The 22,711-nt window shown below is 41.0% G+C and overlaps 2 protein-coding genes across 2 annotated transcripts; one reads left to right on the top strand and one right to left on the bottom strand.

Moving 5' to 3' along the window:
* Positions 1-5,635: 5,635 nt before the first annotated feature.
* On the bottom strand, positions 5,636-10,006 carry paqr8 (progestin and adipoQ receptor family member VIII). Its single transcript, XM_054762646.1, has 3 exons — positions 9,842-10,006; positions 6,963-7,948; positions 5,636-6,185 (listed from the first exon to the last, which is right to left on the bottom strand). Exons 2-3 carry the CDS (start codon positions 7,897-7,899, stop codon positions 5,860-5,862), a joined length of 1,263 nt encoding a protein of 420 aa, XP_054618621.1. The 5' UTR covers positions 7,900-7,948; positions 9,842-10,006; the 3' UTR covers positions 5,636-5,859.
* Positions 10,007-11,312: 1,306 nt separating this feature from the next.
* On the top strand, positions 11,313-20,772 carry mcm3 (minichromosome maintenance complex component 3). Its single transcript, XM_054761819.1, has 17 exons — positions 11,313-11,469; positions 11,601-11,713; positions 12,392-12,600; positions 12,680-12,810; positions 12,890-13,128; positions 14,012-14,117; positions 14,197-14,350; positions 14,447-14,578; positions 14,846-15,054; positions 15,124-15,298; positions 15,381-15,507; positions 17,390-17,540; positions 17,625-17,765; positions 18,593-18,702; positions 19,918-19,991; positions 20,151-20,250; positions 20,317-20,772. Exons 1-17 carry the CDS (start codon positions 11,395-11,397, stop codon positions 20,513-20,515), a joined length of 2,445 nt encoding a protein of 814 aa, XP_054617794.1. The 5' UTR covers positions 11,313-11,394; the 3' UTR covers positions 20,516-20,772.
* Positions 20,773-22,711: the final 1,939 nt, after the last annotated feature.

The raw sequence follows: 22,711 nt of genomic DNA, 5'->3' as shown, positions 1-22,711 counted from the left end.
AATGATAACCAGCACCTCCGAAAATAGAAATAAATACAAAGATTCAAAATAACATAGCTCCTCTCACCAGTTATTAATGACAACCTGCATCTTGGATCATAGAAATAAATAGAAATACTCAAAATAATAAAGCCCACACTTGCTTTCACACGGGCAACATACTGTATGTGTCGAATGCAATCGCTTCTCCCGGTATTAATGATAACTTTGCACAACAGAAATAAAGAGAAAGACTCAAAATAAGTCATAAAGTGAGGAAAGCTGCATTAGTGGCGTGATTTCTGAAGCCTGAATGCTGGGATATTAATGATAATATGAGATGAGAATATGTCAAAAATAGTCAATGGTCCAAAAATATGCATGTTAAGTTCATTGGAGAATGAGATGACGTAATGACATAAACGTCAAATTTGTATAATTGGCCATGACTCATTAGCAAAAAGTGAGTACAAAACAAATATGTTTAGAATTACAAATGAACTTTTTTTTGTCACTTCTTTTGGTGGTTTTTTGTCACTTCACTTCTTCTTCACTAGATTCAGCCACCATGACGGCAATGACGGCAATGACAGCCTGTGTCCCTTGGGAAGCAATGCATGATGGGAAGCAGTTAAAATAGTTATTTTTTTCATTCTAAGCTCGTATTGGTACTTCTCTTGTATATTTCTTACCTACCTTTTGCGTGTTAAGTTGCTGTGTGATGATTTTCTTAGTAAGATGACCCCGCGAGTGTGACTGTTATATTGAGTAATGACCTCCTGCGATTTCTGATGGGTTGATAAGCTTGTTGTGAGTTTTCTCATGGCTCATTTTATGACATGGACATGTGCGGCCTATAGTCCGGTGTTTTTCTCTCTACATTTAGTGGATGCGGCAAAAACGTAGGGTGTGTCTTATTCACCGGAAATTACGGTATCTTTTTTTTGTAATCAACTTCTTTTCGTTTGCTTTCGCATTTGTTTTTGAGCTGTGAGCCGCATCTATGGGTTGAATCGTATTTTGAGAATTATAAGAATGTATTTTCATGTACAGTATATATCCTGCGTATATCCATCCATCCATTTTCATTGCCGCTTATCCTCATTAGGGTCGCGGGGGTATGCTGGAGCCTATCCCAGCTGACTTGGGGCGAGAGGCGGGGTACACTCTGGACTGGTCGCCAGGCAAATCGCAGGGCGCTGTCAGTGCTCTTATTATCGGTTATCGGCCAATATATCGGATATCCGCTAATATACAGTATCAGATATCGGCTTTTGTCACCCCCGAATATTGGTATCGACACCAGCCCCCAAAATTCCTTATCGGTCGGGTTCTTGCTAAATATAGCGACAAAGTCGCTAAGTTGGCAACATTGATCTCTCCTGCTACGTCTTCTTATTCTCTGGCAGATGAGGTGTGCTACGTATAATGAGAGCAAAAAGGTAGCGCCAAATCTACTTTTACAAATCTAACTTAACTGATAACATTTGGATGTTTTTAAAAATGTTGTGCCATATATCACATCATTACAAAACACGTTTATGCTATGGACCAAATGAGAAGCAACTCCAGAGTAGCAGCATGTTGGTTTAAAGGGTGCTGTTGCATGAATGGAATTCAGAAAACACAGAAGAGGAAGAACGAGTCAATTCATACCGTGGCTCCTCTGTTCACATCGTACGCGTTGCCGGAGTTCCTGAGGATGACAAGAAATATAAAAGTTATGACTCGTCCCGAGGGTGTGACACATACTGTATGTGTGTGCATACTCGGTGTGTCCGGGGACAAAGGTGCATACGTCTATTTGCATTTACAGGTGGCTCATTCTCTCTTAGTTGTACTGACTGTCCTTCATTCATCTTTATGTCACGCCTCATTTCATCTGTGGCAAGGAACCTAATCTAACTTTTGTACCGTCTTCTTGTAATTATTAGTTTAATTACACTGGTGAGTTATAATGCTGCCATTGTATTCCATTATACATTGGATTTTTTTATGATAAATCTTTATTTGCTAATTGCCTGAGAAATACAGTATTTATGGCTCCATCAGAGCTTTACTTAAGTCCTGCTATGCTGTATATAAAATAAAAGTATATAGCTTTTAGGCACACACATTTTTACAAACTTTTTAAACATATACAGTATATGTAATAAATATCGCCTTATTTAGAATAATAATATTAACACTTTAATAATATTATCTGTCATTATATTTAATTACATTTTTTTATCTGTATCATTACTTCCTTCTCTGATTGGTTGGGATAAATCACATGTTTCTACTACCTTGCAAAAAGCACATACATCCATCAAATATTTACTTTTTTTTTATACCTCACCCATTAAAGCTGTAGTTTCTGTTATTCTGTTATTATTTTAACATTTTATTATTTTTTTTCCCTGATTCCAAATATAGTAACAATAAAATATAATTTGGGGGCACTCACACTTACCGGTAATCTTTTTTTTTTAAATTACAAATGATCATCTCATTTAGAATGATAATATAACAGTTTAATATACTTATCCTTTTTTTTTTGTATCATTGCCTTTCTTTCCTGATTGGCGGGGAGAAATCACATTTCTACTAAGGACATACATCAAATAGATATTTCCTTTTCTAAATGTTTTTATTAACCAAACCCATGAGTGCACTAGAAATTCATTATTGCTCTTTATGTAAACATTTTATTCAGATTATTTTTGTTGATTCTAAATAGGGTAATAATAAGATGTAGTTTTGGGGCACTTACACTTTTTTTTTTTAACAGTAAAAAAATATGTAAGAATTACCACCTCGCTGTGTCTGTTTATTTTTTTGTAATTTTTTTACTTCAACCATTCAAGCCCAAGAAAAATGTTATTTATATCATTACCAACTTTTATTGTGATTTTTTTCCCTCTGATTTCAAATATAGTTATAATAAAATACAGTTTTGGGGCACTCACACTTAACCTTCGTAAAACCATTTTTAGCTTTAAAAAAAATCATATTTACAATTCTAATAATATAACAGTTTAATATACTAATATCAATATATATATTTAATATACTAACATGGCACACAAACCTAATCTTTTTTATTATAAAAAAATTATAAAATAAAAAATATCTCCTTATTTAGAATAATAATATTAACACTTTAATATATTTTTCTATTTAAATATGTTTTTTATTTGTATCATTACCTTTCTTCTCTGATTCATGTCTATGTTTCTACCCCCAGCTTGCAAAAAGCAAATACAGCAAATCAGGTATTTACTTTTTTTTTTTTTTTTTTTACCTATTAAAGCCCAAGCATACATTTATGCTCATTAATTCAACATTTTATTATATATTATTATACATTATCATATTATATATAAAAAATATAGCTTTGCGCCACGCACACATTGCTTAAACTTTTATTTAAAAAATCTTTTATTAAAAAAAAAAAAATCTTTTACAAAAAATGATTATCTTATTTAGTGTACATTAGATTTAATTTAGTTTTGGGGCACTCATACTAATTTAGAATAATAACAGTTTATTATTCTTATCTTTCATAATTTTTGAAAATTTGTGTCATTAGCATTCTTCCCTGATTAGTTGGGAGAAATCACGTGTTTCTACTACCTTTTTGACTAACGTTGAAGCTACCAAATATGGTTCCTTGACCTGTACAGCTACAATGTGCGGAGTAATAGGCAAATGTATTGAATAATTCTACTTGAATCATAGTCAATTAACCCTAACCCTGACTGTATCAGCGCTGTGAACTCACAAATCAGTGTTGCTACCATGTCGTCAATTTGCTACAAATGTTCTTTGTCTTGACCAATTCAACACACACACACACACACACACACACACACACACACACACACAAGTTATAATTCCTGTCTATCACTATGGTCCCATTCCAACTTCATTCCTCTGGGTGACAAACAAGTTGAGGAATGCGCTCAGCAGCAGCAGATAAGAGAATAGTTTCATTGCCTGAGTCTGACCAGGCCTCTGTCTGATATGTTTGGCAGCGATGGGTGTGGAAACACACGGATGCATAGATAGATATGTGTCCATATGTTTGCATACAATAGACCCCACACATACTGTCACGTGACTTTTAAAAACCCTCAACTTGCATGCTCACTCTTTAAGCAGGCAACACCCGAGCACAAAAACCACCTATCAAGTCTAACAAGTCTCACTTTTGTGGTGCCGGAATGGCACGTACGTGCCTCACAGTTCAGGACGGAGGGTTGAAACAGCATATTTAATGTCTATCTATGAGGGACTCACCGTTGACAGTCATTGCACAGGGCCACCAGACTAATGCTCAGGATGAGGAATACGACCAGGGAGATGACGCCCATCTCAGCGGACGAAAGAGAAGACAACATGTCGACCATCCCGACTGGAGCCATTGTGGTGTTGCTGTAGTACAGCCAAACACAAATGAAGACCTACTACCAATAAGACAAAAAAACAGATCTAATCCAACTTACCGTATGTGCTGCTTGTGCTGCTCACTACTGCTTGTCAACAACTGCTGCCAGTCATTCACCTGACGTGCTTTATAATGGGCCCCAGCAGGCAGGTGCTTGAAGGAGGGATCGTTTTGCATGAAGGAGGTGCTCACACAAGCCAAGAAGCAGCTAACACCCTTTACATCCTAGAGCGGTGCTTGTGCACCTGCAGCATGCGCATTCCAAGGAGTGCTGTTGCTGCAATGGTATTTGAATGGTGCAATGACATTTCTTCATTCACAAAACGTCACTTTTACTCATATGAGTAGCAGTAGTGGGACTGATATGGTATAGATATGGGTGGAATAGTTCATTAGCATTAGCTACACACGCTGTAGCCGTCAAGGTAGTTGACAACAATGCAGGAAATTGTAGCTGCTTCCAGTAATTATCACTCTTCATGCTTGCGTAGTATTCTTCAGCTGTGCATCATGTTTCATCATCGTTTCCGAATCACACAGACATTCATGACCTAGATGCTTTATCCAAACAGTAACGCCTTGTTTATCTCCATGTACAAATGTTGACAGATACCAACAAGCCAAAATTCTAAAAAAACACACTAGAAATACAGTGCATGGTGGTAGACAATCACAATGGAATCCAATTAAGATTGCTTTTTTAAAATTTAAATATACTGTAAATACTGTATTATCCCTCGTTTATGGCGGTTAATTGGTTCCAGACCCAACCATGATAAGTGAATTTCAGCGAAGTATGATTCCTTAGAGCCCTTATACATGAAATAACGCCCCTATAGTCACCTCTACACTGGGAATACCCAATACAGTTGACATAATAAGAGAAAATAAGACATAAATAAGACATAATATAGATTGACACGTTACCATTGGGATTACACGTTACCTTGGTTTACCATTTCCACGTCTGGTGGTTTACTTCTTCTTCAGGACAATCCAAATAGTTGTCGTGGCAGTAACAGTGACTGAGTTTCTGTCTTCTCTCAGATTCATAATTGCTTTTTTTTTTTCACCCGCAGACAGCCCTATGTTGTTGTTTTTACTTCTAAATGCAGTTTACACAGGCAAAACCTATCCTACCCAGTCTGAAACTGAGCGTAGACATTCAGTGCTGTTTATTGATTGAATATAATGGCATAGGATAGCCTATTTGAGAAGCACTGGTTTAGGACAAAACGCCAGGTAACAAAAAATAAGTCCAAAATTACCTGATGAATGAATGTATTCTGTTATCTTCTGATACCTGGGACACACTATATAACTTTACATGTCAGCAATCACTAGCAAGGACACCACATCCGGAAAAACCTGTAAGGACGTCACTTACGTAGCAACATACAGAACGAATTCGCTTTATCACTTTGCGGTGGCATAAAGTAAATAAGCATTCAGTAACAACCTTTTGTTGCACATGCGTGCATATACCTCCCTCCCTGGCGGCCATGCTTTCCCCTGAGGCAAGGTGAGGGTGCGGGGAAAATAAATAGAATGTTCTCCTGGACCCTGACGCCGTGTTTCCGCAAGGACGTCATTCTCACGGGGCACTGAAGTGCAGCGTTATATTGTTTTAACAAGTCGCAGCTTACCGTGGTGTAAAAAAATGCAACTTCCTTCTCCGTTTCTCTGCTGCAGCCGAGCGAGTGAGACAGGAAGAGCTGCACCTCGCTGGTCGGTGCGTTTGTGTGTAATGGGGAGGGGCCAGGAGTGACAGAACCTTCACACAACAAAAACAAGTTAATATATCGGTTCAATATTCACAGATATTGATTAACCCATAAAACGTCATTAAATCGGACTATGAATGACACCAAAATTGCCATTTAAACAAAAAAAGGTGCACAATGAAAGTATGGTTTAAATTGACATAGCCTAATGGAATGCTTTTATTTTATTTTTTTATTTTAACACAGATCCATGAACAAACAGTCACTGGTTGTTACTCAGATTCCTGCAGCAGCAGCAGCAATGATTCATTGAGGGAAAACATTGTGTTCAGCATACTATCGATTAGAATGTGTTAAATAGTCCCATCTTCCTCTTCCAGTCTTGTAATTCTTTACGTAATAAACACGAAACCTTAAATATGGCTGGATTTCACTGCCGTTTTTCAGACTATTTGGTGTTTCTCATTCTACACGCTCACATTTCTTAGGACACATTCAGGATGGACAATTTTAAGAGGCGGGTCTGGCACAAGCACTTCAAATCAATGATACCGACATGTTGGATAATATTAACGAACAGAAAGACTTGCAATAATCCACACTGAGACATGTGCAACACGACATATCATAAAATGAATGAGATTGCTCCTCCCCCCAGTTGGTAATGATAATGAGTTAATTAGATGTATGAGTGCACCCTTAGTCGTTTCTCTCTTTTTGACCCTGCAGGTGTTTGTGTTTGTGCCTCATGCTTACAAGCGCGGTCAAAAGGCAAAAAAGAAAGACGACAGGGAAGGACACGCACGCCCACCACAGCTGCCCCTCACCGAATATCTCCACCACTGTATCCCGCCGCCTGACGTAATCCTGGAACAGAGCCTCCTGTTGAAACAATGTGCACAGGGACAAAAAGAGGTGGAAGATCTGGTGTCCTTGGCCAACGAAATCACAGCGGCCTGGGAAGAAGCGCTCGGGGATAGGACAGGAGAAGAAAACAGCGCACAGGAGGAATGAAGCAATCTGGAGCGCATGGAAGAGCAGGGAGCGCTCCTCCGCCCAGGATGCGGTGAACAGCCTGTGGACCACGGGGCTGATGTCTAGTAGATATGCCAGCGAGGTGGGGATCAGCTGGCACGCTTTCCGACCCACGGGATATGGTCGCTGGAATCTGGATTTGGCGAAACAGCAGCAAGCGCAGGTAAGGCAACTGAAGAAGGCAGCTCCTGGCAAGAAAAGGGAGCCTACAAGGCTGTCCCTCCAAGCCGGCTGTGACGTGTAGAAATAATGTCCAATGCAACAGCCGTACTGATAGACAGCCACGCCTACATAGTCCATGAAGAAGAAGAAATAGTGTGCATGCTCCGAGTGCGACTGAAAGAGGTGTGCTGCCGCGCTGAGGAACAAATATGTAAGCGAAGACACCAAGAAGACGAGTAAAGGCAGGGAGGCTACATCTAAGGTGTACCCCAGGGGCCCTAAGTTGGCCCGCCAGTGAAGCAGCAACACAGGAGCGGCCAGTAAGTGAGTCCACACATTGATGGATTCGTTGTGTTTCTGGAAGAGGCTGAGGAGGTAGCAGTGCCACTTTTGCTGCACGGGACGGTAGCCCGTCAGAATGTAAGGTTCCCGGAACAGGATGGGGACTTCAGAGCAGGGGACGGTTGGGCTGGGCAGCGGCAAGGAGGGCACTACGATGTCGGAGAGCTGGAAGGGCTTCACACTCGGGATGAAGGTGCTGAGCCTCTGTAGAAGGTCTCCTGACATCGCCGGGTGATTGGGATGGACCACACTGGACGGGACAATGTGGGTGACACTGGAAAAAAAAAGGAATTATAACAAATCATTGGCAAAATCAGGTGCTAAAGAGACCCGTCATCTGCTGTACCAGATGTCTTGCTAAATGTTTGTATACTACATTACCCAGAAGGCTCAGCACTGGAGGCGGTAGAGGGTATACTGTTGTTTGAGCTACAAGTGACTAGGAGACAGTCTTCATTCAACAGTCTACAACTGATACAAAATAATGCTGTGCAGCTTTTGACCAACACCTGAAGACAGGAGGACCGAGCCACACCACTCCAGTTTTGCACTCTCTTCACTGGCTTCCGGTCCTTTTGTTTATGGCAAAACTCAAGACTCATTTATTCCGAACTGCATTTGCCACATAAGAGCACAGTGACACTTTTATTTATTCTTACATTTCATCTATTGTTGTTACAAATACCGCAAAGCATGCCTTGTGATTCCGGAGTGAATACATGATGCGGCCCGGCCTCACCCAGACTCTACATCCAGCAACCCCCAGGTATATACACCCACCTCCACGTTAGAGCAATAGTCTGCACAACAAACACAACACCAGAGAGGGTTTTTTAATGAAAGTTGATGAAAACGACGGGGAAGAAGGTGAAATACGTGACTTTCCAGTGGAAAACGAGATGGTTGACAGGTATGGTCTTGTTACAAATCAATGCAGCTTGTTTTTCCCCCCTTTGATAGATTTCAGAGTGAAAACCACAAACCGGCATGAGTTACAGTGGAAAAGTGGATAACGTCTGCTAGGATCATACCTGTCAACTCCCATATTTTGCCCTTCTTTCCAGGCGGCCTCTTGGTTTTACGGTTTCCCGTATTTTAACTTTCATGAAAAAATAATCCTGTTTGGTACGACCGGAGCAGCACAGGGTGGTGCTGGTGGAGACCGGAATTTCCCTTTTTTCCCCCCCCAGTAAATTTCCAGCATTTTCAAATGCAAATGTTGATCGCTATGGCTAGGATGGGCTCAAATATCCCTGATCTTGGATTTATAACATATGGAAGTCAGTAAATCAGACGTCTCCAAAGTGTGGCCCGAGGGCCATTTTCAGCCCGCAACTCTTTTTTTTTTTTAATTTCCCATTGACATATTGTAAAATTGTTGATAGTTATATTTAATGTTTTTTTTTTTTACAAACTCAAGCAATAAAATAAAATAAAAGTGATGTATCGTTCGATCATCTCCACACCACAGAGCTAAGATGTTTTGTTCAGCTAGCTTAGCATATATTGACCTACAGTGGATTGGTTTTAACGTCTCATAGTGGTCCACCCCATCCTTTCATTTTTCCGTCACTGGAAAAGGTTTGGACACCCCCGAACTGCAAACAGCATTGAACATTTCACTGTTGTTAAGAACCACGCTTTGTTTGACAAAGAAATGATTATGAGGCAGATTAAACCAGCGAAGAAAAAGTCTTGTCAGCAAGCCAGATGCATGTGACATAAAGCCCAGATACACAAAAGAATGTTCTTATGAGCTTTCCCCCCCCCTTCATTTTTTTCCAACAATAAACAACATGAAAGCGCTGACATTCCTTTACAATTCAGTACTGGAAGGGGTTGAGATATGCAGTCAAACCTGTAACCATCACCTTTCCCTCAAATATACGCATACAGCAATGTGAAGCGCTATGGAAACAACAAAAGAGACCCACACCCATCTGAGGACACCGTTTCAATCCCCCTGTGCCATAAACACAAAGCCATAATTTGATGTTACATGCATTAAATAAAAACCTGCAGAATTCAGTTGAAGTTTTGAATTGTCACTTGTTAAGTTAGAGTAAGTGTACAGCATACAACTTGCATTCAAGAGCTGTTCGACCCCCACTTTTAAAGCACTCCAACACCTCATGTGGCTATGATTCAATAAATCACCAACGCTCACCTGCTTGTGTCGACTCAACGCCGGTTGTGCCCCTCCAGTTTCTGCAAAAACAAGAAGTAAATGAACTAATCTACACTTCTGGAGAAGCTCCGCAGCGTGGGATCATTGTAACATAGTTTGTTTGGGAAGCTTGAGAAATAGTAAAGGGGGATTCATTAAAAAAACAAAAAAAAAAAACAACGCAGCTGATCTGGAAGTTGTGAGATGTGCAATAAGTGAGGGCGGTGTTAAAGTGACCAGAAACGCCCCCAAAACGACACGACAGCCTCTCTTAGCGAATGATATGAGCATTTTATTTGCACTTATTTGGATTGGACTTGTATTTCAGTGATTATAATACCGTGTTGTGTTGCATCGCACACTACTAACAACCGTAAAAAGTAGTAGCTCCAGCCAGATAACGGTAGTATCGATCCCAATGGTGGTATCAGTATCGGGTGGATACTTTTCATTGCTCGTCTGTTAATTTTACAAATATCAGCTTTTTTTTTTTTTTGCTGTTTTTCATATTGTTACATTATTGAAATTGATATATTTATAGTATATTTGATATTGTTTACAAACAAAAGTAAAATAAAAATAAAAAATAAATAAAGTTTAAAAAAAAACATTAAAGAAAACAATAACTCAGTCAAGGAAAAAGTCATTGGACATGCCAAGGGTTCTATATGTATTTATGTGTGTCTTTTTTGTTGTGTTGTACAGTATGTAACTATCCATGGAAGAGATATATATTGATATATTGTTTAATTTAATTTAATTTAATTTAATTTAATTTAATTTAATTTAATTTAATTTAATTTTATTTTATTTTATTTTATTTTATTTTATTTTATTTTATTTTATTTTATACTTTTGTGAATGAGTCCTTGGACACAGGAGGCATTACCGTTTTTTTTTTGGTTTTTTTTTTTACAAACTGAAGGTATTCATTTTGAATTAATTGATTAATTAATTAATTGATGATTAAAATTTGGAGTACAAAGAAACGGTATCGGTAGTACTGCGCTTGTATTTACTTGGTATCACATCGAGGCCAATATTTGCAGTATCGCCCCACCGAGTGTCAAACGCATGTGATGTGAGGCTCCATCTATTGTCGAGTTCTGTGTACTGCACAAATGCGTCAATACTGTGTTTAATTCAGCAACACAGGTAGGAAAAAAATAAAACACATAAAAGCATCCTTGTATGTTGTAAAAGTTGATGTAATAACTAAATCATCCAATATGACATTTATGATTTCATTCCATTATTCTACTTCTTCCTCCTTTTTTCCTTGTCGTTCTTCTCTTCCGGATTTATTTTCGCGGGAGTTCTGTGCGTAGCGAGGTCACATGGACAAACACTGGGGTTCTATTGGTCAGCGTGTATGTTCACGCGCTCAATGTGGAAACGCTTTGACCAATCATGTCTTACGTTCTACTTGTGCGGGTGACGCAGTGGCGCGAAAAGTGTTCATTGTGTGGGTAGACCGGGAAGGCTGCACACATTGACCGAACTGTAGGCGATTTAAAAACAATTGTTCGACTTTGACACGGAAAAAATACAATATGGCTACCGATGTTGTGGACGACCGGGAGATGAGGGAAGCGCAGAGGGACTATCTGGATTTCTTAGATGATGATGTAAGTTTGATACAACTTCGTACATTATCGTGGTGGTCTCGAGGAACATGTGGTTTGGAGGAGGCATTCTTATAAGTATAACCTGCTGCAAACTTAATCGGAACTGTCAAAACTATTGTACTATCCCGTAGACAGACCAGGGGATTTACCAGAGCAAAGTTCGAGAAATGATCGGCGAGAATAAATCTCGTCTCATCGTCAACATTAACGATCTGAGGAGAAAGAACGAAGCCCGAGCTGCAAAGTAAGCAAATGTTTCCTATTATGCATTTAGAAAAACAATAAACTTGTTGTTTTAGTAAAAGTGGCACTGCTTGTTTTTGTTGGGTGTTTCATCACCACCAGTGGGAACTTATGTTATAGTGTAAGGGTGCCCAAAGTCTGGCCCGGGGGCCTTGTTGTTATTCTTATTATTATTGCACCAGCAAAAATTGGTTATGATGCATGTGCATGTACTTTTATGGACGCTATAGGAGATGAAGGGAGCAAAAAGCATGAAAAGCTCAACAGTAATGTTGAAGAATAGATTATAGATTATACATACAGTAATCCCTCCTTAATCACGGTGAATTGCTTCCAGACCGTGATAAGTGAAGTTCTGCAAATAAGATTCCTTATTTATGAATGGAATATGTTTGTAGTTGGAGCACAGAAAACCTGTTTACAACCTTCTAAATACAGTTTTTAACAATATTACTATATTGTGTTACACAATAAGAGAAAATGTGCACAAAGCAAGGTCCTTTTTAAAGGCATACATTTGGATAAGTTTGGTGTGGAAGAATTGACATCATCCCCTTTTGATGAAGTGTAAAACAAAGCCGTGAACTGTGGGCGTCATGGTCAGGTGTCCCAATACTATTGTCCGTATTGTATTGATGCTCCACTGGCAGCTAGCTTGGTGTTCCATGTTCTCCCCCAGGTTGATGAGCAATGCTTTTGAGGAGCTGATGGCCTTCCAGCTGGCCCTGAAGGACCTGGTGGCCACCGTGGACGCCACCTATGCCAAGCAGTATGAGGAGTTCAACATCGGCCTGGAGGGGAGCTTTGGCTCTAAGCACGTCAGCCCCAGAACCCTGACCTCAAGGCTGCTGGGCAGCATGGTCTGTGTGGAGGGCATCATCACCAAATGTGAGTTTCTCTGCTGTAGTGCTTAAAAACGTATGAATCAAAGTGTTTTTTATTCATAAACCCTCTTGACTTCTCTCAGGTTCTCTTGTGCGTCCTAAAGTGGTACGCAGCGTTCACTACTGCCCCGCCACCAACAAGACCATGGAGAGGAAATATACAGACATGACATCCTTAGATGCTTTCCCTTCAAGTGCCATCTACCCCACCAAGGTAACATAACCAGATATATTATCTTGCTTTTTGGACATTTAACAGCTAAGCTCCTCCACTTTTGGGTCTTTCCTACTAGGACGAGGAGAACAACCCTCTAGAGACGGAGTTCGGTCTGTCCGTCTACAAGGACCATCAGACCATCACGGTGCAGGAGATGCCGGAGAAAGCCCCCGCAGGCCAGCTGCCTCGTTCTGTGGACATCATTCTGGACAACGACCTGGTGGACGTGGTCAAACCAGGGGACAGGGTCCAAGTCGTGGGGACATATCGGTGCCTACCTGGGAAAAAGGGCGGCTTCACATCCGGAACGTTCAGGTGAAACTGGATTAAATGTCTCGTCCGTACCAGTGTGGGCATTCTATAGAAAAATCTAAAAAAACAAATAGATGCAGATGGGGATGTGTTCAAGCTGTTTTTACTTATTGGAAATTAGAACTTTTCTCAGCAGTTAATTGTCCCATCAGCAAGAATATTGAAGTTACACAGGCTGCAGAAAGTCATGGTGTAGAATTCATCTTTCTGCAAACATTATATTGGCAACATGCCGACAAACAGAACTAGTAATGGGGAAACTCAAAACTGACTTACTGACTAGAGTTCTTATGAGTCACTCACTGAAGTGAATCGGGTACTCTGTTCACTCAGGTCACTCATCACGTGAAAAATCAGTGAAACTAGACCTTAATTGCACACTTGAGTCTAAGCTCAGCAGTGAAACTTGAGTCTTTGTCGAGCACCTGTGAATCAGTGAAACTCGGGTTTTCATGTCGTGAGTCAGTGAAACACCAGTCTTCGTTGAGCACCGGAGGGTCGGTCAGAGTTGAGTCTCTGTCGTGTACCCGTGAGTCAATCCAAATCGAGTGTTTGTAACACACCCTTGAGTCACTGAAACGAGAGTCTTTGCTGACCACGCATGAGTCACTAAAACTTGAGTTTTTGACGAGCGTCCGTTACAAATGCAATAACTTGATTTTATAACTTTATATTTTTATAAATTAAAAATAAAACAAATTCAATTGAATTTTTAAAAATACATTTTTAATTTAATATATAAATTTGTTCATTTATTAATTCTATAAATATATATATATTTTTTAAAACTTTTTTAAAGTATTGTTTAATAATAATAATAATAATTATTATTTTTATTATAAATAATAAACATTACATGTATAACTTTGCAATGCTCTCCCCCCAGGACCATCATGATAGCGTGTCACATCAAACAGATGAGCAAGGAAGTGTCCCCATCCTTCTCTGCCGATGACATCAGCAAAATTAGAAGCTTCAGTCGCAGTCGCCATGTAGGTCCTAACTCTTGCTGAAACCCAAGCAGTCATAGATGAACGACTAACATGCACAACTTTTCCCGCTTTCATCCAGAATGTTTTTGACCAGCTGTCTCGCTCGCTGGCCCCCAGCATCCATGGCCATGAGTACATCAAGAAGGCAATCCTCTGCATGCTCCTTGGTGGCGTGGAGAAGGTGCTGGAAAACGGCTCACGCATACGAGGAGACATAAACATCCTACTCATTGGTATGGGGACTAGTCCCACTCAAGTGTCCTTTATGTGAAGCATCTTTAGTATTGTACTATTTTTGTGTTTTTTTTTCCCCCCATTGTCTCTTCCAGGTGATCCCTCTGTTGCCAAGTCCCAGCTTCTACGTTACGTTCTCCACACGGCACCCAGAGCCATCCCCACCACCGGGCGGGGCTCCTCTGGGGTGGGTCTGACCGCCGCCGTTACTACCGACCAGGAGACGGGTATGCGGACGCCCACTGGCTTCAACTGCATGTCTTTCCAGTTGTATTCAGTGTTTCCCACAGGACTATAATCTATCTGTGGTGTTGGGTTGCAGGGGAGGGGGTATATGACGTCTTTAATTTGCATAATTGGTTATGACATAAAAGATTTTGTGAGAGGGTGAACAGGTAGCGCCAAATTTATCTGTGGCGGTTCTAATGTAATGTAAATAAATGTATGGGAAGAGAACAGCACTGATATTCATGAACGTTTCCCTCGGCCCCAAGGGGAGCGGCGTCTGGAGGCAGGCGCTATGGTGTTGGCCGACCGCGGCGTGGTGTGCATCGACGAATTCGACAAGATGTCCGACATGGACCGCACCGCTATCCACGAGGTGATGGAGCAGGGCCGTGTCACCATCGCCAAGGCCGGCATCCACGCCCGCCTCAACGCCCGCTGCTCCGTGCTGGCGGCCGCCAATCCCGTCTACGGCAGGGTGAGTCTCGGGAAGAAGATCTCTGTGCCGTCTTAAAGGGACAGCGCTCACCTTTTTCCTCCTCTGCAGTACGACCAGTACAAAACCCCCATGGAGAACATCGGGCTGCAGGACTCCCTGCTGTCACGTTTCGACCTCCTCTTCATCGTGCTGGATCAGATGGACCCGGAGCAGGACCGGGAGATTTCGGATCACGTCCTCAGGATGCACCGCTACCGTGACCCCCGCGAGCAGGAGGGTGCAGGTACTGTGCATCTCCTCCTTCCTCGTCTTATTAACACGCCGGTTTGACAAATACACATTTTATTTTCGCATGACTGTTGTAGCCATGGCCCTGGGCGGCTCAGTGGACATCCTGGCGACAGACGACCCGGACGTGGTGGCACAGGAGGACGAAGAGCTGCAGGTCTACGAGAAACACAACAACCTGCTGCATGGAAGCAAGAAAAAGAGGTAAGCAACACGCAAGTGACTGCAAAAATTGTAATTGATACGCCCATATAAGTGTCTATTTTCCAAACCCTCCTGCCATTGCAACACAATCCAGGTTTAAACCCTAAATATGCCTCACGCACTTATTAAACACATATAAAGTATAAAATGTATAGCTACTCACCACTAATGGACTATAATGGAAGATGATCCATGAACAGATGAATTTGTTTGGCCGTGGCAGTGTCTGATAAACCTGCAGTGTGTATGGAAGTTTCACTTTCGCTTAGCAGTACGCAACTATGATGCGTTTAAGGACCGCCCACCAAAGTGCGACATCGCAACGCTATTTGAAAAAACATCATCAGCGAAGACATAAACGTACACATACACCAAACTGTACATTTGATTTATAATCACATATTTATAAATTGTTAGCAATTTATGATGAATGAGAATGTTTTCTGCGGGAAAACAAAATATATAAAAATACAAAAAAATAAATAACTAAAAGCCCAGTGTTGTGTTTAAAAAAAAATTACTGAATGAATTAAAATTTATAACATAGTTTGATGTAGTCCAGAAGTGTTTCAAGTACAACCCGGGGCCATTTTAAGCTTGCAGCTTTTTTTTTTTTTTTTTTTTTTTTTATATTGACCTCCATAAAATCTCTTCATTATTCATGACCTATATTACACTGGTACTACACTGGGTTTTCAATCATTTGGTCCGAAAGGTTAGACAAATACTGAACCGTATGAGAATTGAGGCAATTTTTTTTCCATAGGAAAGAGTGTAAATCCAATTAAACTGAAAATACATTTCATCGAGAAATTATAATTCTGCATGCAGAAAACTAGAAACAATTAGCCTTTGGTTAGCATGTTGGCCACACAGTCAGGAGATCTGGAAGGTTCGAATCTCCGTTGGGCATCTGTGTGTGGAGTTTGCATGTTCTCCCCGTGCATGCGTGAGTTTTCTCCGGGTACTCCGGTTTCCTCCCACATTCCAAAAACATGCATGTTAGGTTAATTGGAGACTCTAAATTGTCCATAGGTATGAATGTGAGTGTGAATGGTTGTTTGTCAATATGTGCTCTGCGATTGGCTGGCGACCAGTCCAGGGTTTGCCCCGCCTCTCACCCAATTTTAGCTGGGATAGGCTCCAGCACACCCGCGGGACCTGAGTGAGGACAACCTCCATAGAAAATGAATGAATAAATTCAAGATTGAATTCAATAGTGTTTCTTATTCAAATTGCGCTGCATTCGCAACTTTCGTTGGCCCCATGGTGAGTTATTTAGCGGTGACAATCGGACGAATGTGAGTGAGAATGTCAGTGAGTTAGCAAAGCGTAGGGTGCTTTGTTTCGGCACTTGATTTTACGGAATACAGTCCAGGGCAAACGCACTAACTAGGTTTGTTCCATGCGATATCGTACAAGAACTGAGACGGTGGATGAAAATTGTGTCAAGAGTTTTCAACGAAAACTGGGGTGGGTGAAAATCCAAGATTTGACGGTAGTTTGATGTCGTTCAAGAGTGTCCAGTGTGTGACCTCGGGGCCATTTTCAGCCTCGGAAATCTTTCAAAAGACAACCTCTTCAGTAGCGGCCATTTTAGACGATTTTGACTGATCTTTCAAGGCACACAGAATATTGTGTTCCATGGCTAAATAAACATGGAACCTACCAAAAGAAAGATTAGACTCTCGTCTTTCATCAGAAAAAACAGTTTGTTTGTACCTTTTTCTGTTCTTTAGTAATGAGCGGTAGAACATAGGTAATTTTCAGGAAAATATCAGATCCCGACTAGTGTCTTGTGCTTGTTTGATACCACGGGTGAGGTAGTTGCCTGGATCGCTGCATGTGAAAAGCTCCTTAAACCATCAAGGTTACGTTTCAGGGAGAAGATTGTGAGCAAAGAGTTCATGAGGAAGTACATTCACATCGCCAAGGGAGTGACGCCGGTGTTGACGGAGGAGGCGGCCAATCACATCGCAGAGGAGTACTCCAGGCTGAGGAGCCAGGAGCAGCTTGGTGCTGACATTGCCCGGGTCAGCATATGCATTTGTCGTAGGACGTGTTTGACATGAAACGTCTTTTACGTCAGTTCATCATTTTAAGCGTCTTCTCCTCAGACCTCCCCGGTGACGGCCCGGACACTCGAGACCCTGATCCGTCTGTCCACGGCTCACGCCAAAGCCCGAATGAGCAAAGCCGTAGAACTGGAGGACTCGGAAGTGGCGGTGGAACTGGTCCAGTTTGCCTACTTCAAGAAGGTGCGTGCCACCAGCCTTGGCGTCATAATAGACAGAGATTTTTTAAACCTAATAAACAAAATCGTTTTTATCCAACATGAAATCATTTTTATCTTTGCGACATTTCGAACAAGCTTTGAATGGGAACCAAAAAGAGGGAGCACATCGCCCCAATTCTAGCCTCCCTGCACTGGTTGCCTGTGTGTTTTTTAAATTAGATTTTAAGATTTCGTTTGTTTTTAAGGCGTTGAATTGACTGGCCCCTCCAGTACATCTCGGACCTCATCCAAATTTACACTCCAGCACGCACATTGAGGTCCGAAGGCCAGCTCCAACTGGTGGTGCCCAAGACAAGACTTAAGACCAGGGTAGACCGGGCCTTTTCCGTAGTTGGCCCAAAGCTGTGGAACACCCTTTCCCCCTCATATAAAAATGCCCCCCACATTTTAAAGCTTTAGGTCTCGTCTTAAAACCCACTTTTATTCTCTGGCTTTTAACTCTGCGTGAGTTTTTGTAGTCCTCTGTGGCTTTTAGTCTTTTAGTTTTAATTGGTTTTATTTATTAGTTTTTAATTTTATTTATTTTCCCTGCTTGTATTTATGCTTTTTGTTTTTAACTTCTTGTTTGAAATATTTTACTGTTCTAAGTCTGTTTTTATTTGATCTTTTAGTTTTTACTGTAGTAATTTTGTACTTTTACTTATTTTTTATGGTTTTACTAGTCTGTGCAGGAAACAGTGTTTATAAAATGTGCTAATATAAATAAAGTGGATTGGATTGGATTGGCTGTCGGAGGAAGGACGTTGATGGGTTTGAGAAACGGCCGACAATCATTTGCATTTTATGCAGGTGCTGGAGAAGGAGAAGAAACGTTCCAGAAAGGAGCGGGATTCCGGGTCGGATGAGGAAGAGGAAGAAGAGGCGTCTACGCAGCAGTCACAAAAACCTCAGCGGAAGAGGTACGTAGTACTAGTAGATGTGTACTGCTCCAGGTACACAGTACTCGCAGATGCGTACTATTGTTGGTGCATACTACTGTATAGATTGTTGGTATGTTCATGCTAAAAATAACATACGTATTCAACCCAGCAGACGGCATTTTGGTTTGGAATATTTGAGTTACGACACCGTCCTTTTAAAAAGTATATTTGAGAAGCTTTTGGTGAAACCTAAGCTGGTGAATATAGCAGAATATAAGAATAAACTGTATTTAACCCAGCAGGCGTTTTGGTTTGGAATATTCCAGTTTTGTCAGGAAATCTGCCCTTTTTTAAAAGTGTATATTTGAGCTTTTGGTGAAATCTGAGCTGGTAAACGTAGCAGAACATTAAAAAAAATGACCTACATATTCAATCCAATAGACAACAATTTGGTTGGAATATAAAGCTGACCATTTAAAAAGTATATTTTAGAAGCTTTTGGTGAAATCTGAGCTGGAAAATACAGCAGAATGTAAATATGACGTACTTATTCAACCCAGTAGACTGCATATTAGTTTGAATATTCGAGTTCTGTCAGCAAAGCTGTCCTTTTTAGAAGCCTTTGGTGAAATCTGAGCTGGTGAACATGGCAGCGCGTAAAAATAAACATGGATTCAACCCAGCAGACCGCAGTTTGGTTTGGAATATTTGAGCCGACCTTTTGAAAAGTATAGTTTAGAAGCTTTTGGTGAAATCTAAGCTGGTAAACATGGCAGAATGTAAAAGTAAGGTATATATTCAAACCAGCAGACAGCATTTTGGTTTGGAATATGTGAGTTCTGTCAGGAAAGTATATTTTTGAAGCTTTTGGTGGAATCTGGTTTGGTAAACACAGCAGGTAATAAAAAAATAACCCATATATTCAACCCAGAAGACGACTTAAAGCTGCTCTTAAAGCATATTTTAGAAGCTTTTAGTGAAATCCCAGTTGGTAAACAGATCAGAATGTAAAAATTAATGTATTCAACCCAGCAGACAGCATTTTGGTGTGGAATATTTGAGTTATGTCACGGAAGCTACCCTTTTTTAAAAGCATATTTTAGAAGCTTTTGGTGAAATCTGACCTGATGAACATTGCAACCTACATAATCAACAGCAGATGCCATTTTTGCTTGGAATATTCCGAGCACTGACGTGTGAACGCGCCCTGAGACGATCCTTGCAGCCACTAACATTACTCTATGTGTCCTGAAGGGGGCGCCGTGGTTCTCAGGGCAGCGAGCCCTGCAGTCCATACGACTTCAGTGAAGAGCAGGATGTCCCCGATAGTAAGTCTTATTGCATTCACTCACGCTCTCTCTTCTTCGAGGGAATTTGCATTCTTCCTCGGGAGAGCATTTTTGCTGAACATGATTCAGTGTAGTTCTAAATGTATCTTTGCAAACGTGCTTTATTTAGAAGGCTGACACTGCGGTTATGTTCTTTAGTTCAATCTGCCACAGCAAAAAGAGCCAAGGCCCAGCAGGCTGCGGAGGAAGAAATGGACGTCTCCTCACAGGCTGAAGACTCTGAGCTCTCTGCTGAAAGGTGGGCAGCCCATTTTTGCATGTCATAAAAGTACGGTTTGATTTGATTTTTTTTTTTTTTTTTTAGATTGAAGGAGTTCAAGTCATCCCTGTTTGCCGTGTTCCAGTCCGCTCACGCTCAGTCCGTGAAGATGCAGGCGCTGATGGACGGCGTCAACAAGGAGCGTCAGGTGCGCTTCACCGAGGCGGAGGTCCGTGCCGCTTTGACCCGCATGCAGGACGACAACCAGGTCATGGTGGCTGATGACATCATCTTCCTCATTTGAGCGGGGAGAAAGACCAGCTGAGGGTTCTACTTCATGGACTTGATAAAAAAGAAACGACTTGTACATTCTATATCATTTTCATTGCTTTGTTTCATATTCACACAGTCATAAAACCCAATCATTGTCTACTCATTCATTCTCTCAATGTAAACGGTGATATGTCGTACCACCTTACAGTATTGCAGCAATGTTATCACCGCAGATTTCGATGTTTAAAAAAAAATAAATAAAAAAATCCGGCTCTGTAAATAGATTAATGGAAGCAGTTTGAAATGGTTTTCTTTAATAAAAGCTAAACAAAATGTACTATCCTCATGAAAATGTTAAGACCAGTTGGAAGAATTTACATTTTGCACTATTGGATGTTAAGGAGATTGAAAACGCGATGTGTGTGAGACAAAAGTATTTTTAAGTACGCAAGTCTGTTGAGCAGATGATTAAAAGTTTTGAGACCATAGCTAACCCCCCCCCCACCCCTCCCAAATAGAAATCAATTGCTCCAAAAAAGGACTTTGTAATTAGTAGCAGCAGCGTTCTTGTTAATCACCTCAAAAATTGGTTGCCAGTGTTTCCAGGAGGCTGGTGGAAATGTTCTTCCAGGTGGTGAAGATGGCTTAACGGAGGGCATCCACTGTCTGGAACTGAGCAATTGGATTTAGAAGAAGGGGATATGCAGGATGGTCCAAAAGAGTGAGGTTATTCCTCTGGAAGAAGTCCTTTGTCTTGCGTAGCGTTGTCCTGTGGAAAAAGCCAGTCATGACCACACAGACGAGGGCCTTCAGTCATGAGGGATGCACCCTGCAACATCTCCACATAGCCAGCTGCCGTTTGACGCCCCTGCACAAGCTGAAGCTCCATTGCAGCCCAGATCATGATGAAACCCCCTCCGCTGTGCCGTGTGGAAAACATCTCAGGTGGGATCTCCTTGCCATGCCAGTAACGCTGGAAGCCATCAGGACCGTCACGTTTACATTTAAAACTTTCTTCTCCCGTTCAGTGTCCCATGTTTGGTGCTCTCGTGCTAATTCCAACCGGGCGATTTTGTGATTGAATTCGATTGAATGCTAGATTGCGTGCTCCGTAACAAGGAGATCTGGGAGCAGAAGAGGAGCCTCTTCTTCCAGGCTAGCCTGTGACAATATTTGAGAAAGGTAGATGAAAATCATTTTTAATCTGTTTTATTTTTATTACTGCTTCATTTAATTCTTCTATTTCATCCATTTTAGACCAAACCCACCTCGAACATAACCAAGACTCACGGTGGGGCGGCTGTCTGCCTCAACAGACGGCAACAAAGTGCAGTAGGGTAGAAAGAGAGATGTTGACCCACCTCAACACTCCTACACAGTGCACCCTTACAGCGCTTTTATGCGCTTATCTACGGCCCTCATCGGGCCGGAAAAGATCACGCAGCATCCACAAAGCAAGCAAGGTCCTGAAGTTAAACATCCACAAATGACTCATAACACCCGGGGTAGAAAGCGACCTGCGGTGGTAACCTTTGAGTTGAAAGTTGAAGTTGCAGGAAAGCAGCGACTTCATAGAAGAAAACTAGCTGGTGTGTGTTTCTTACCAAGAACAGGAAGACCAACAAGCTGTTGTGACGCTATATGTTGTCATTTATGTAACTTAAACAGAAATCCTGGCACTTAACACTGCTGTTACTGTGCATACTTTTATATAATATTATCCTATACTGCAGCGTGACCATATTTTGTTGAGCAAAAACCAGGACACTCGGCCCAGCAATGAGATACTCAAATGATACTCAAAGTTTACTCACAGATGCCTTATAATTTTCAGTACATTAAGAGTATTCCTGCTCTCTGTATGAATAAAACATTTTAATATAACAAAATACTATGTATACTACTACTATATACTATGTATAACCAAAGACACAAATTCAGCTTCTCAACATGTTTTATTATGCCTAAAATAATATCGCTTCGATAATTTACAATGGTGCAAAAATAAATTTAAAGTCTCGGGAATTAAATAATGATAGAATTCGTGTGACTTCGGCGTTTAAGAAAATAATAGCTCTCGTTTCGCGTCTTACTGGACAAATAAATTACTAAAAAATGTGCCCTAATGCCGCTCAGTTTAATGGCCCAATGAAAAACAATGAAAAGCAGGACATTTTCTTCACTTTCTAAAAAAAAAAAACAACCAGGATGGCCAAGACAGGATGTG

This window comes from Dunckerocampus dactyliophorus, chromosome 19, assembly GCF_027744805.1.
Source record: "Dunckerocampus dactyliophorus isolate RoL2022-P2 chromosome 19, RoL_Ddac_1.1, whole genome shotgun sequence".
In the NCBI taxonomy this organism is placed as follows: Eukaryota; Metazoa; Chordata; class Actinopteri; order Syngnathiformes; family Syngnathidae; genus Dunckerocampus; species Dunckerocampus dactyliophorus.
This window is presented reverse-complemented; position numbering and strand designations above follow the sequence as displayed.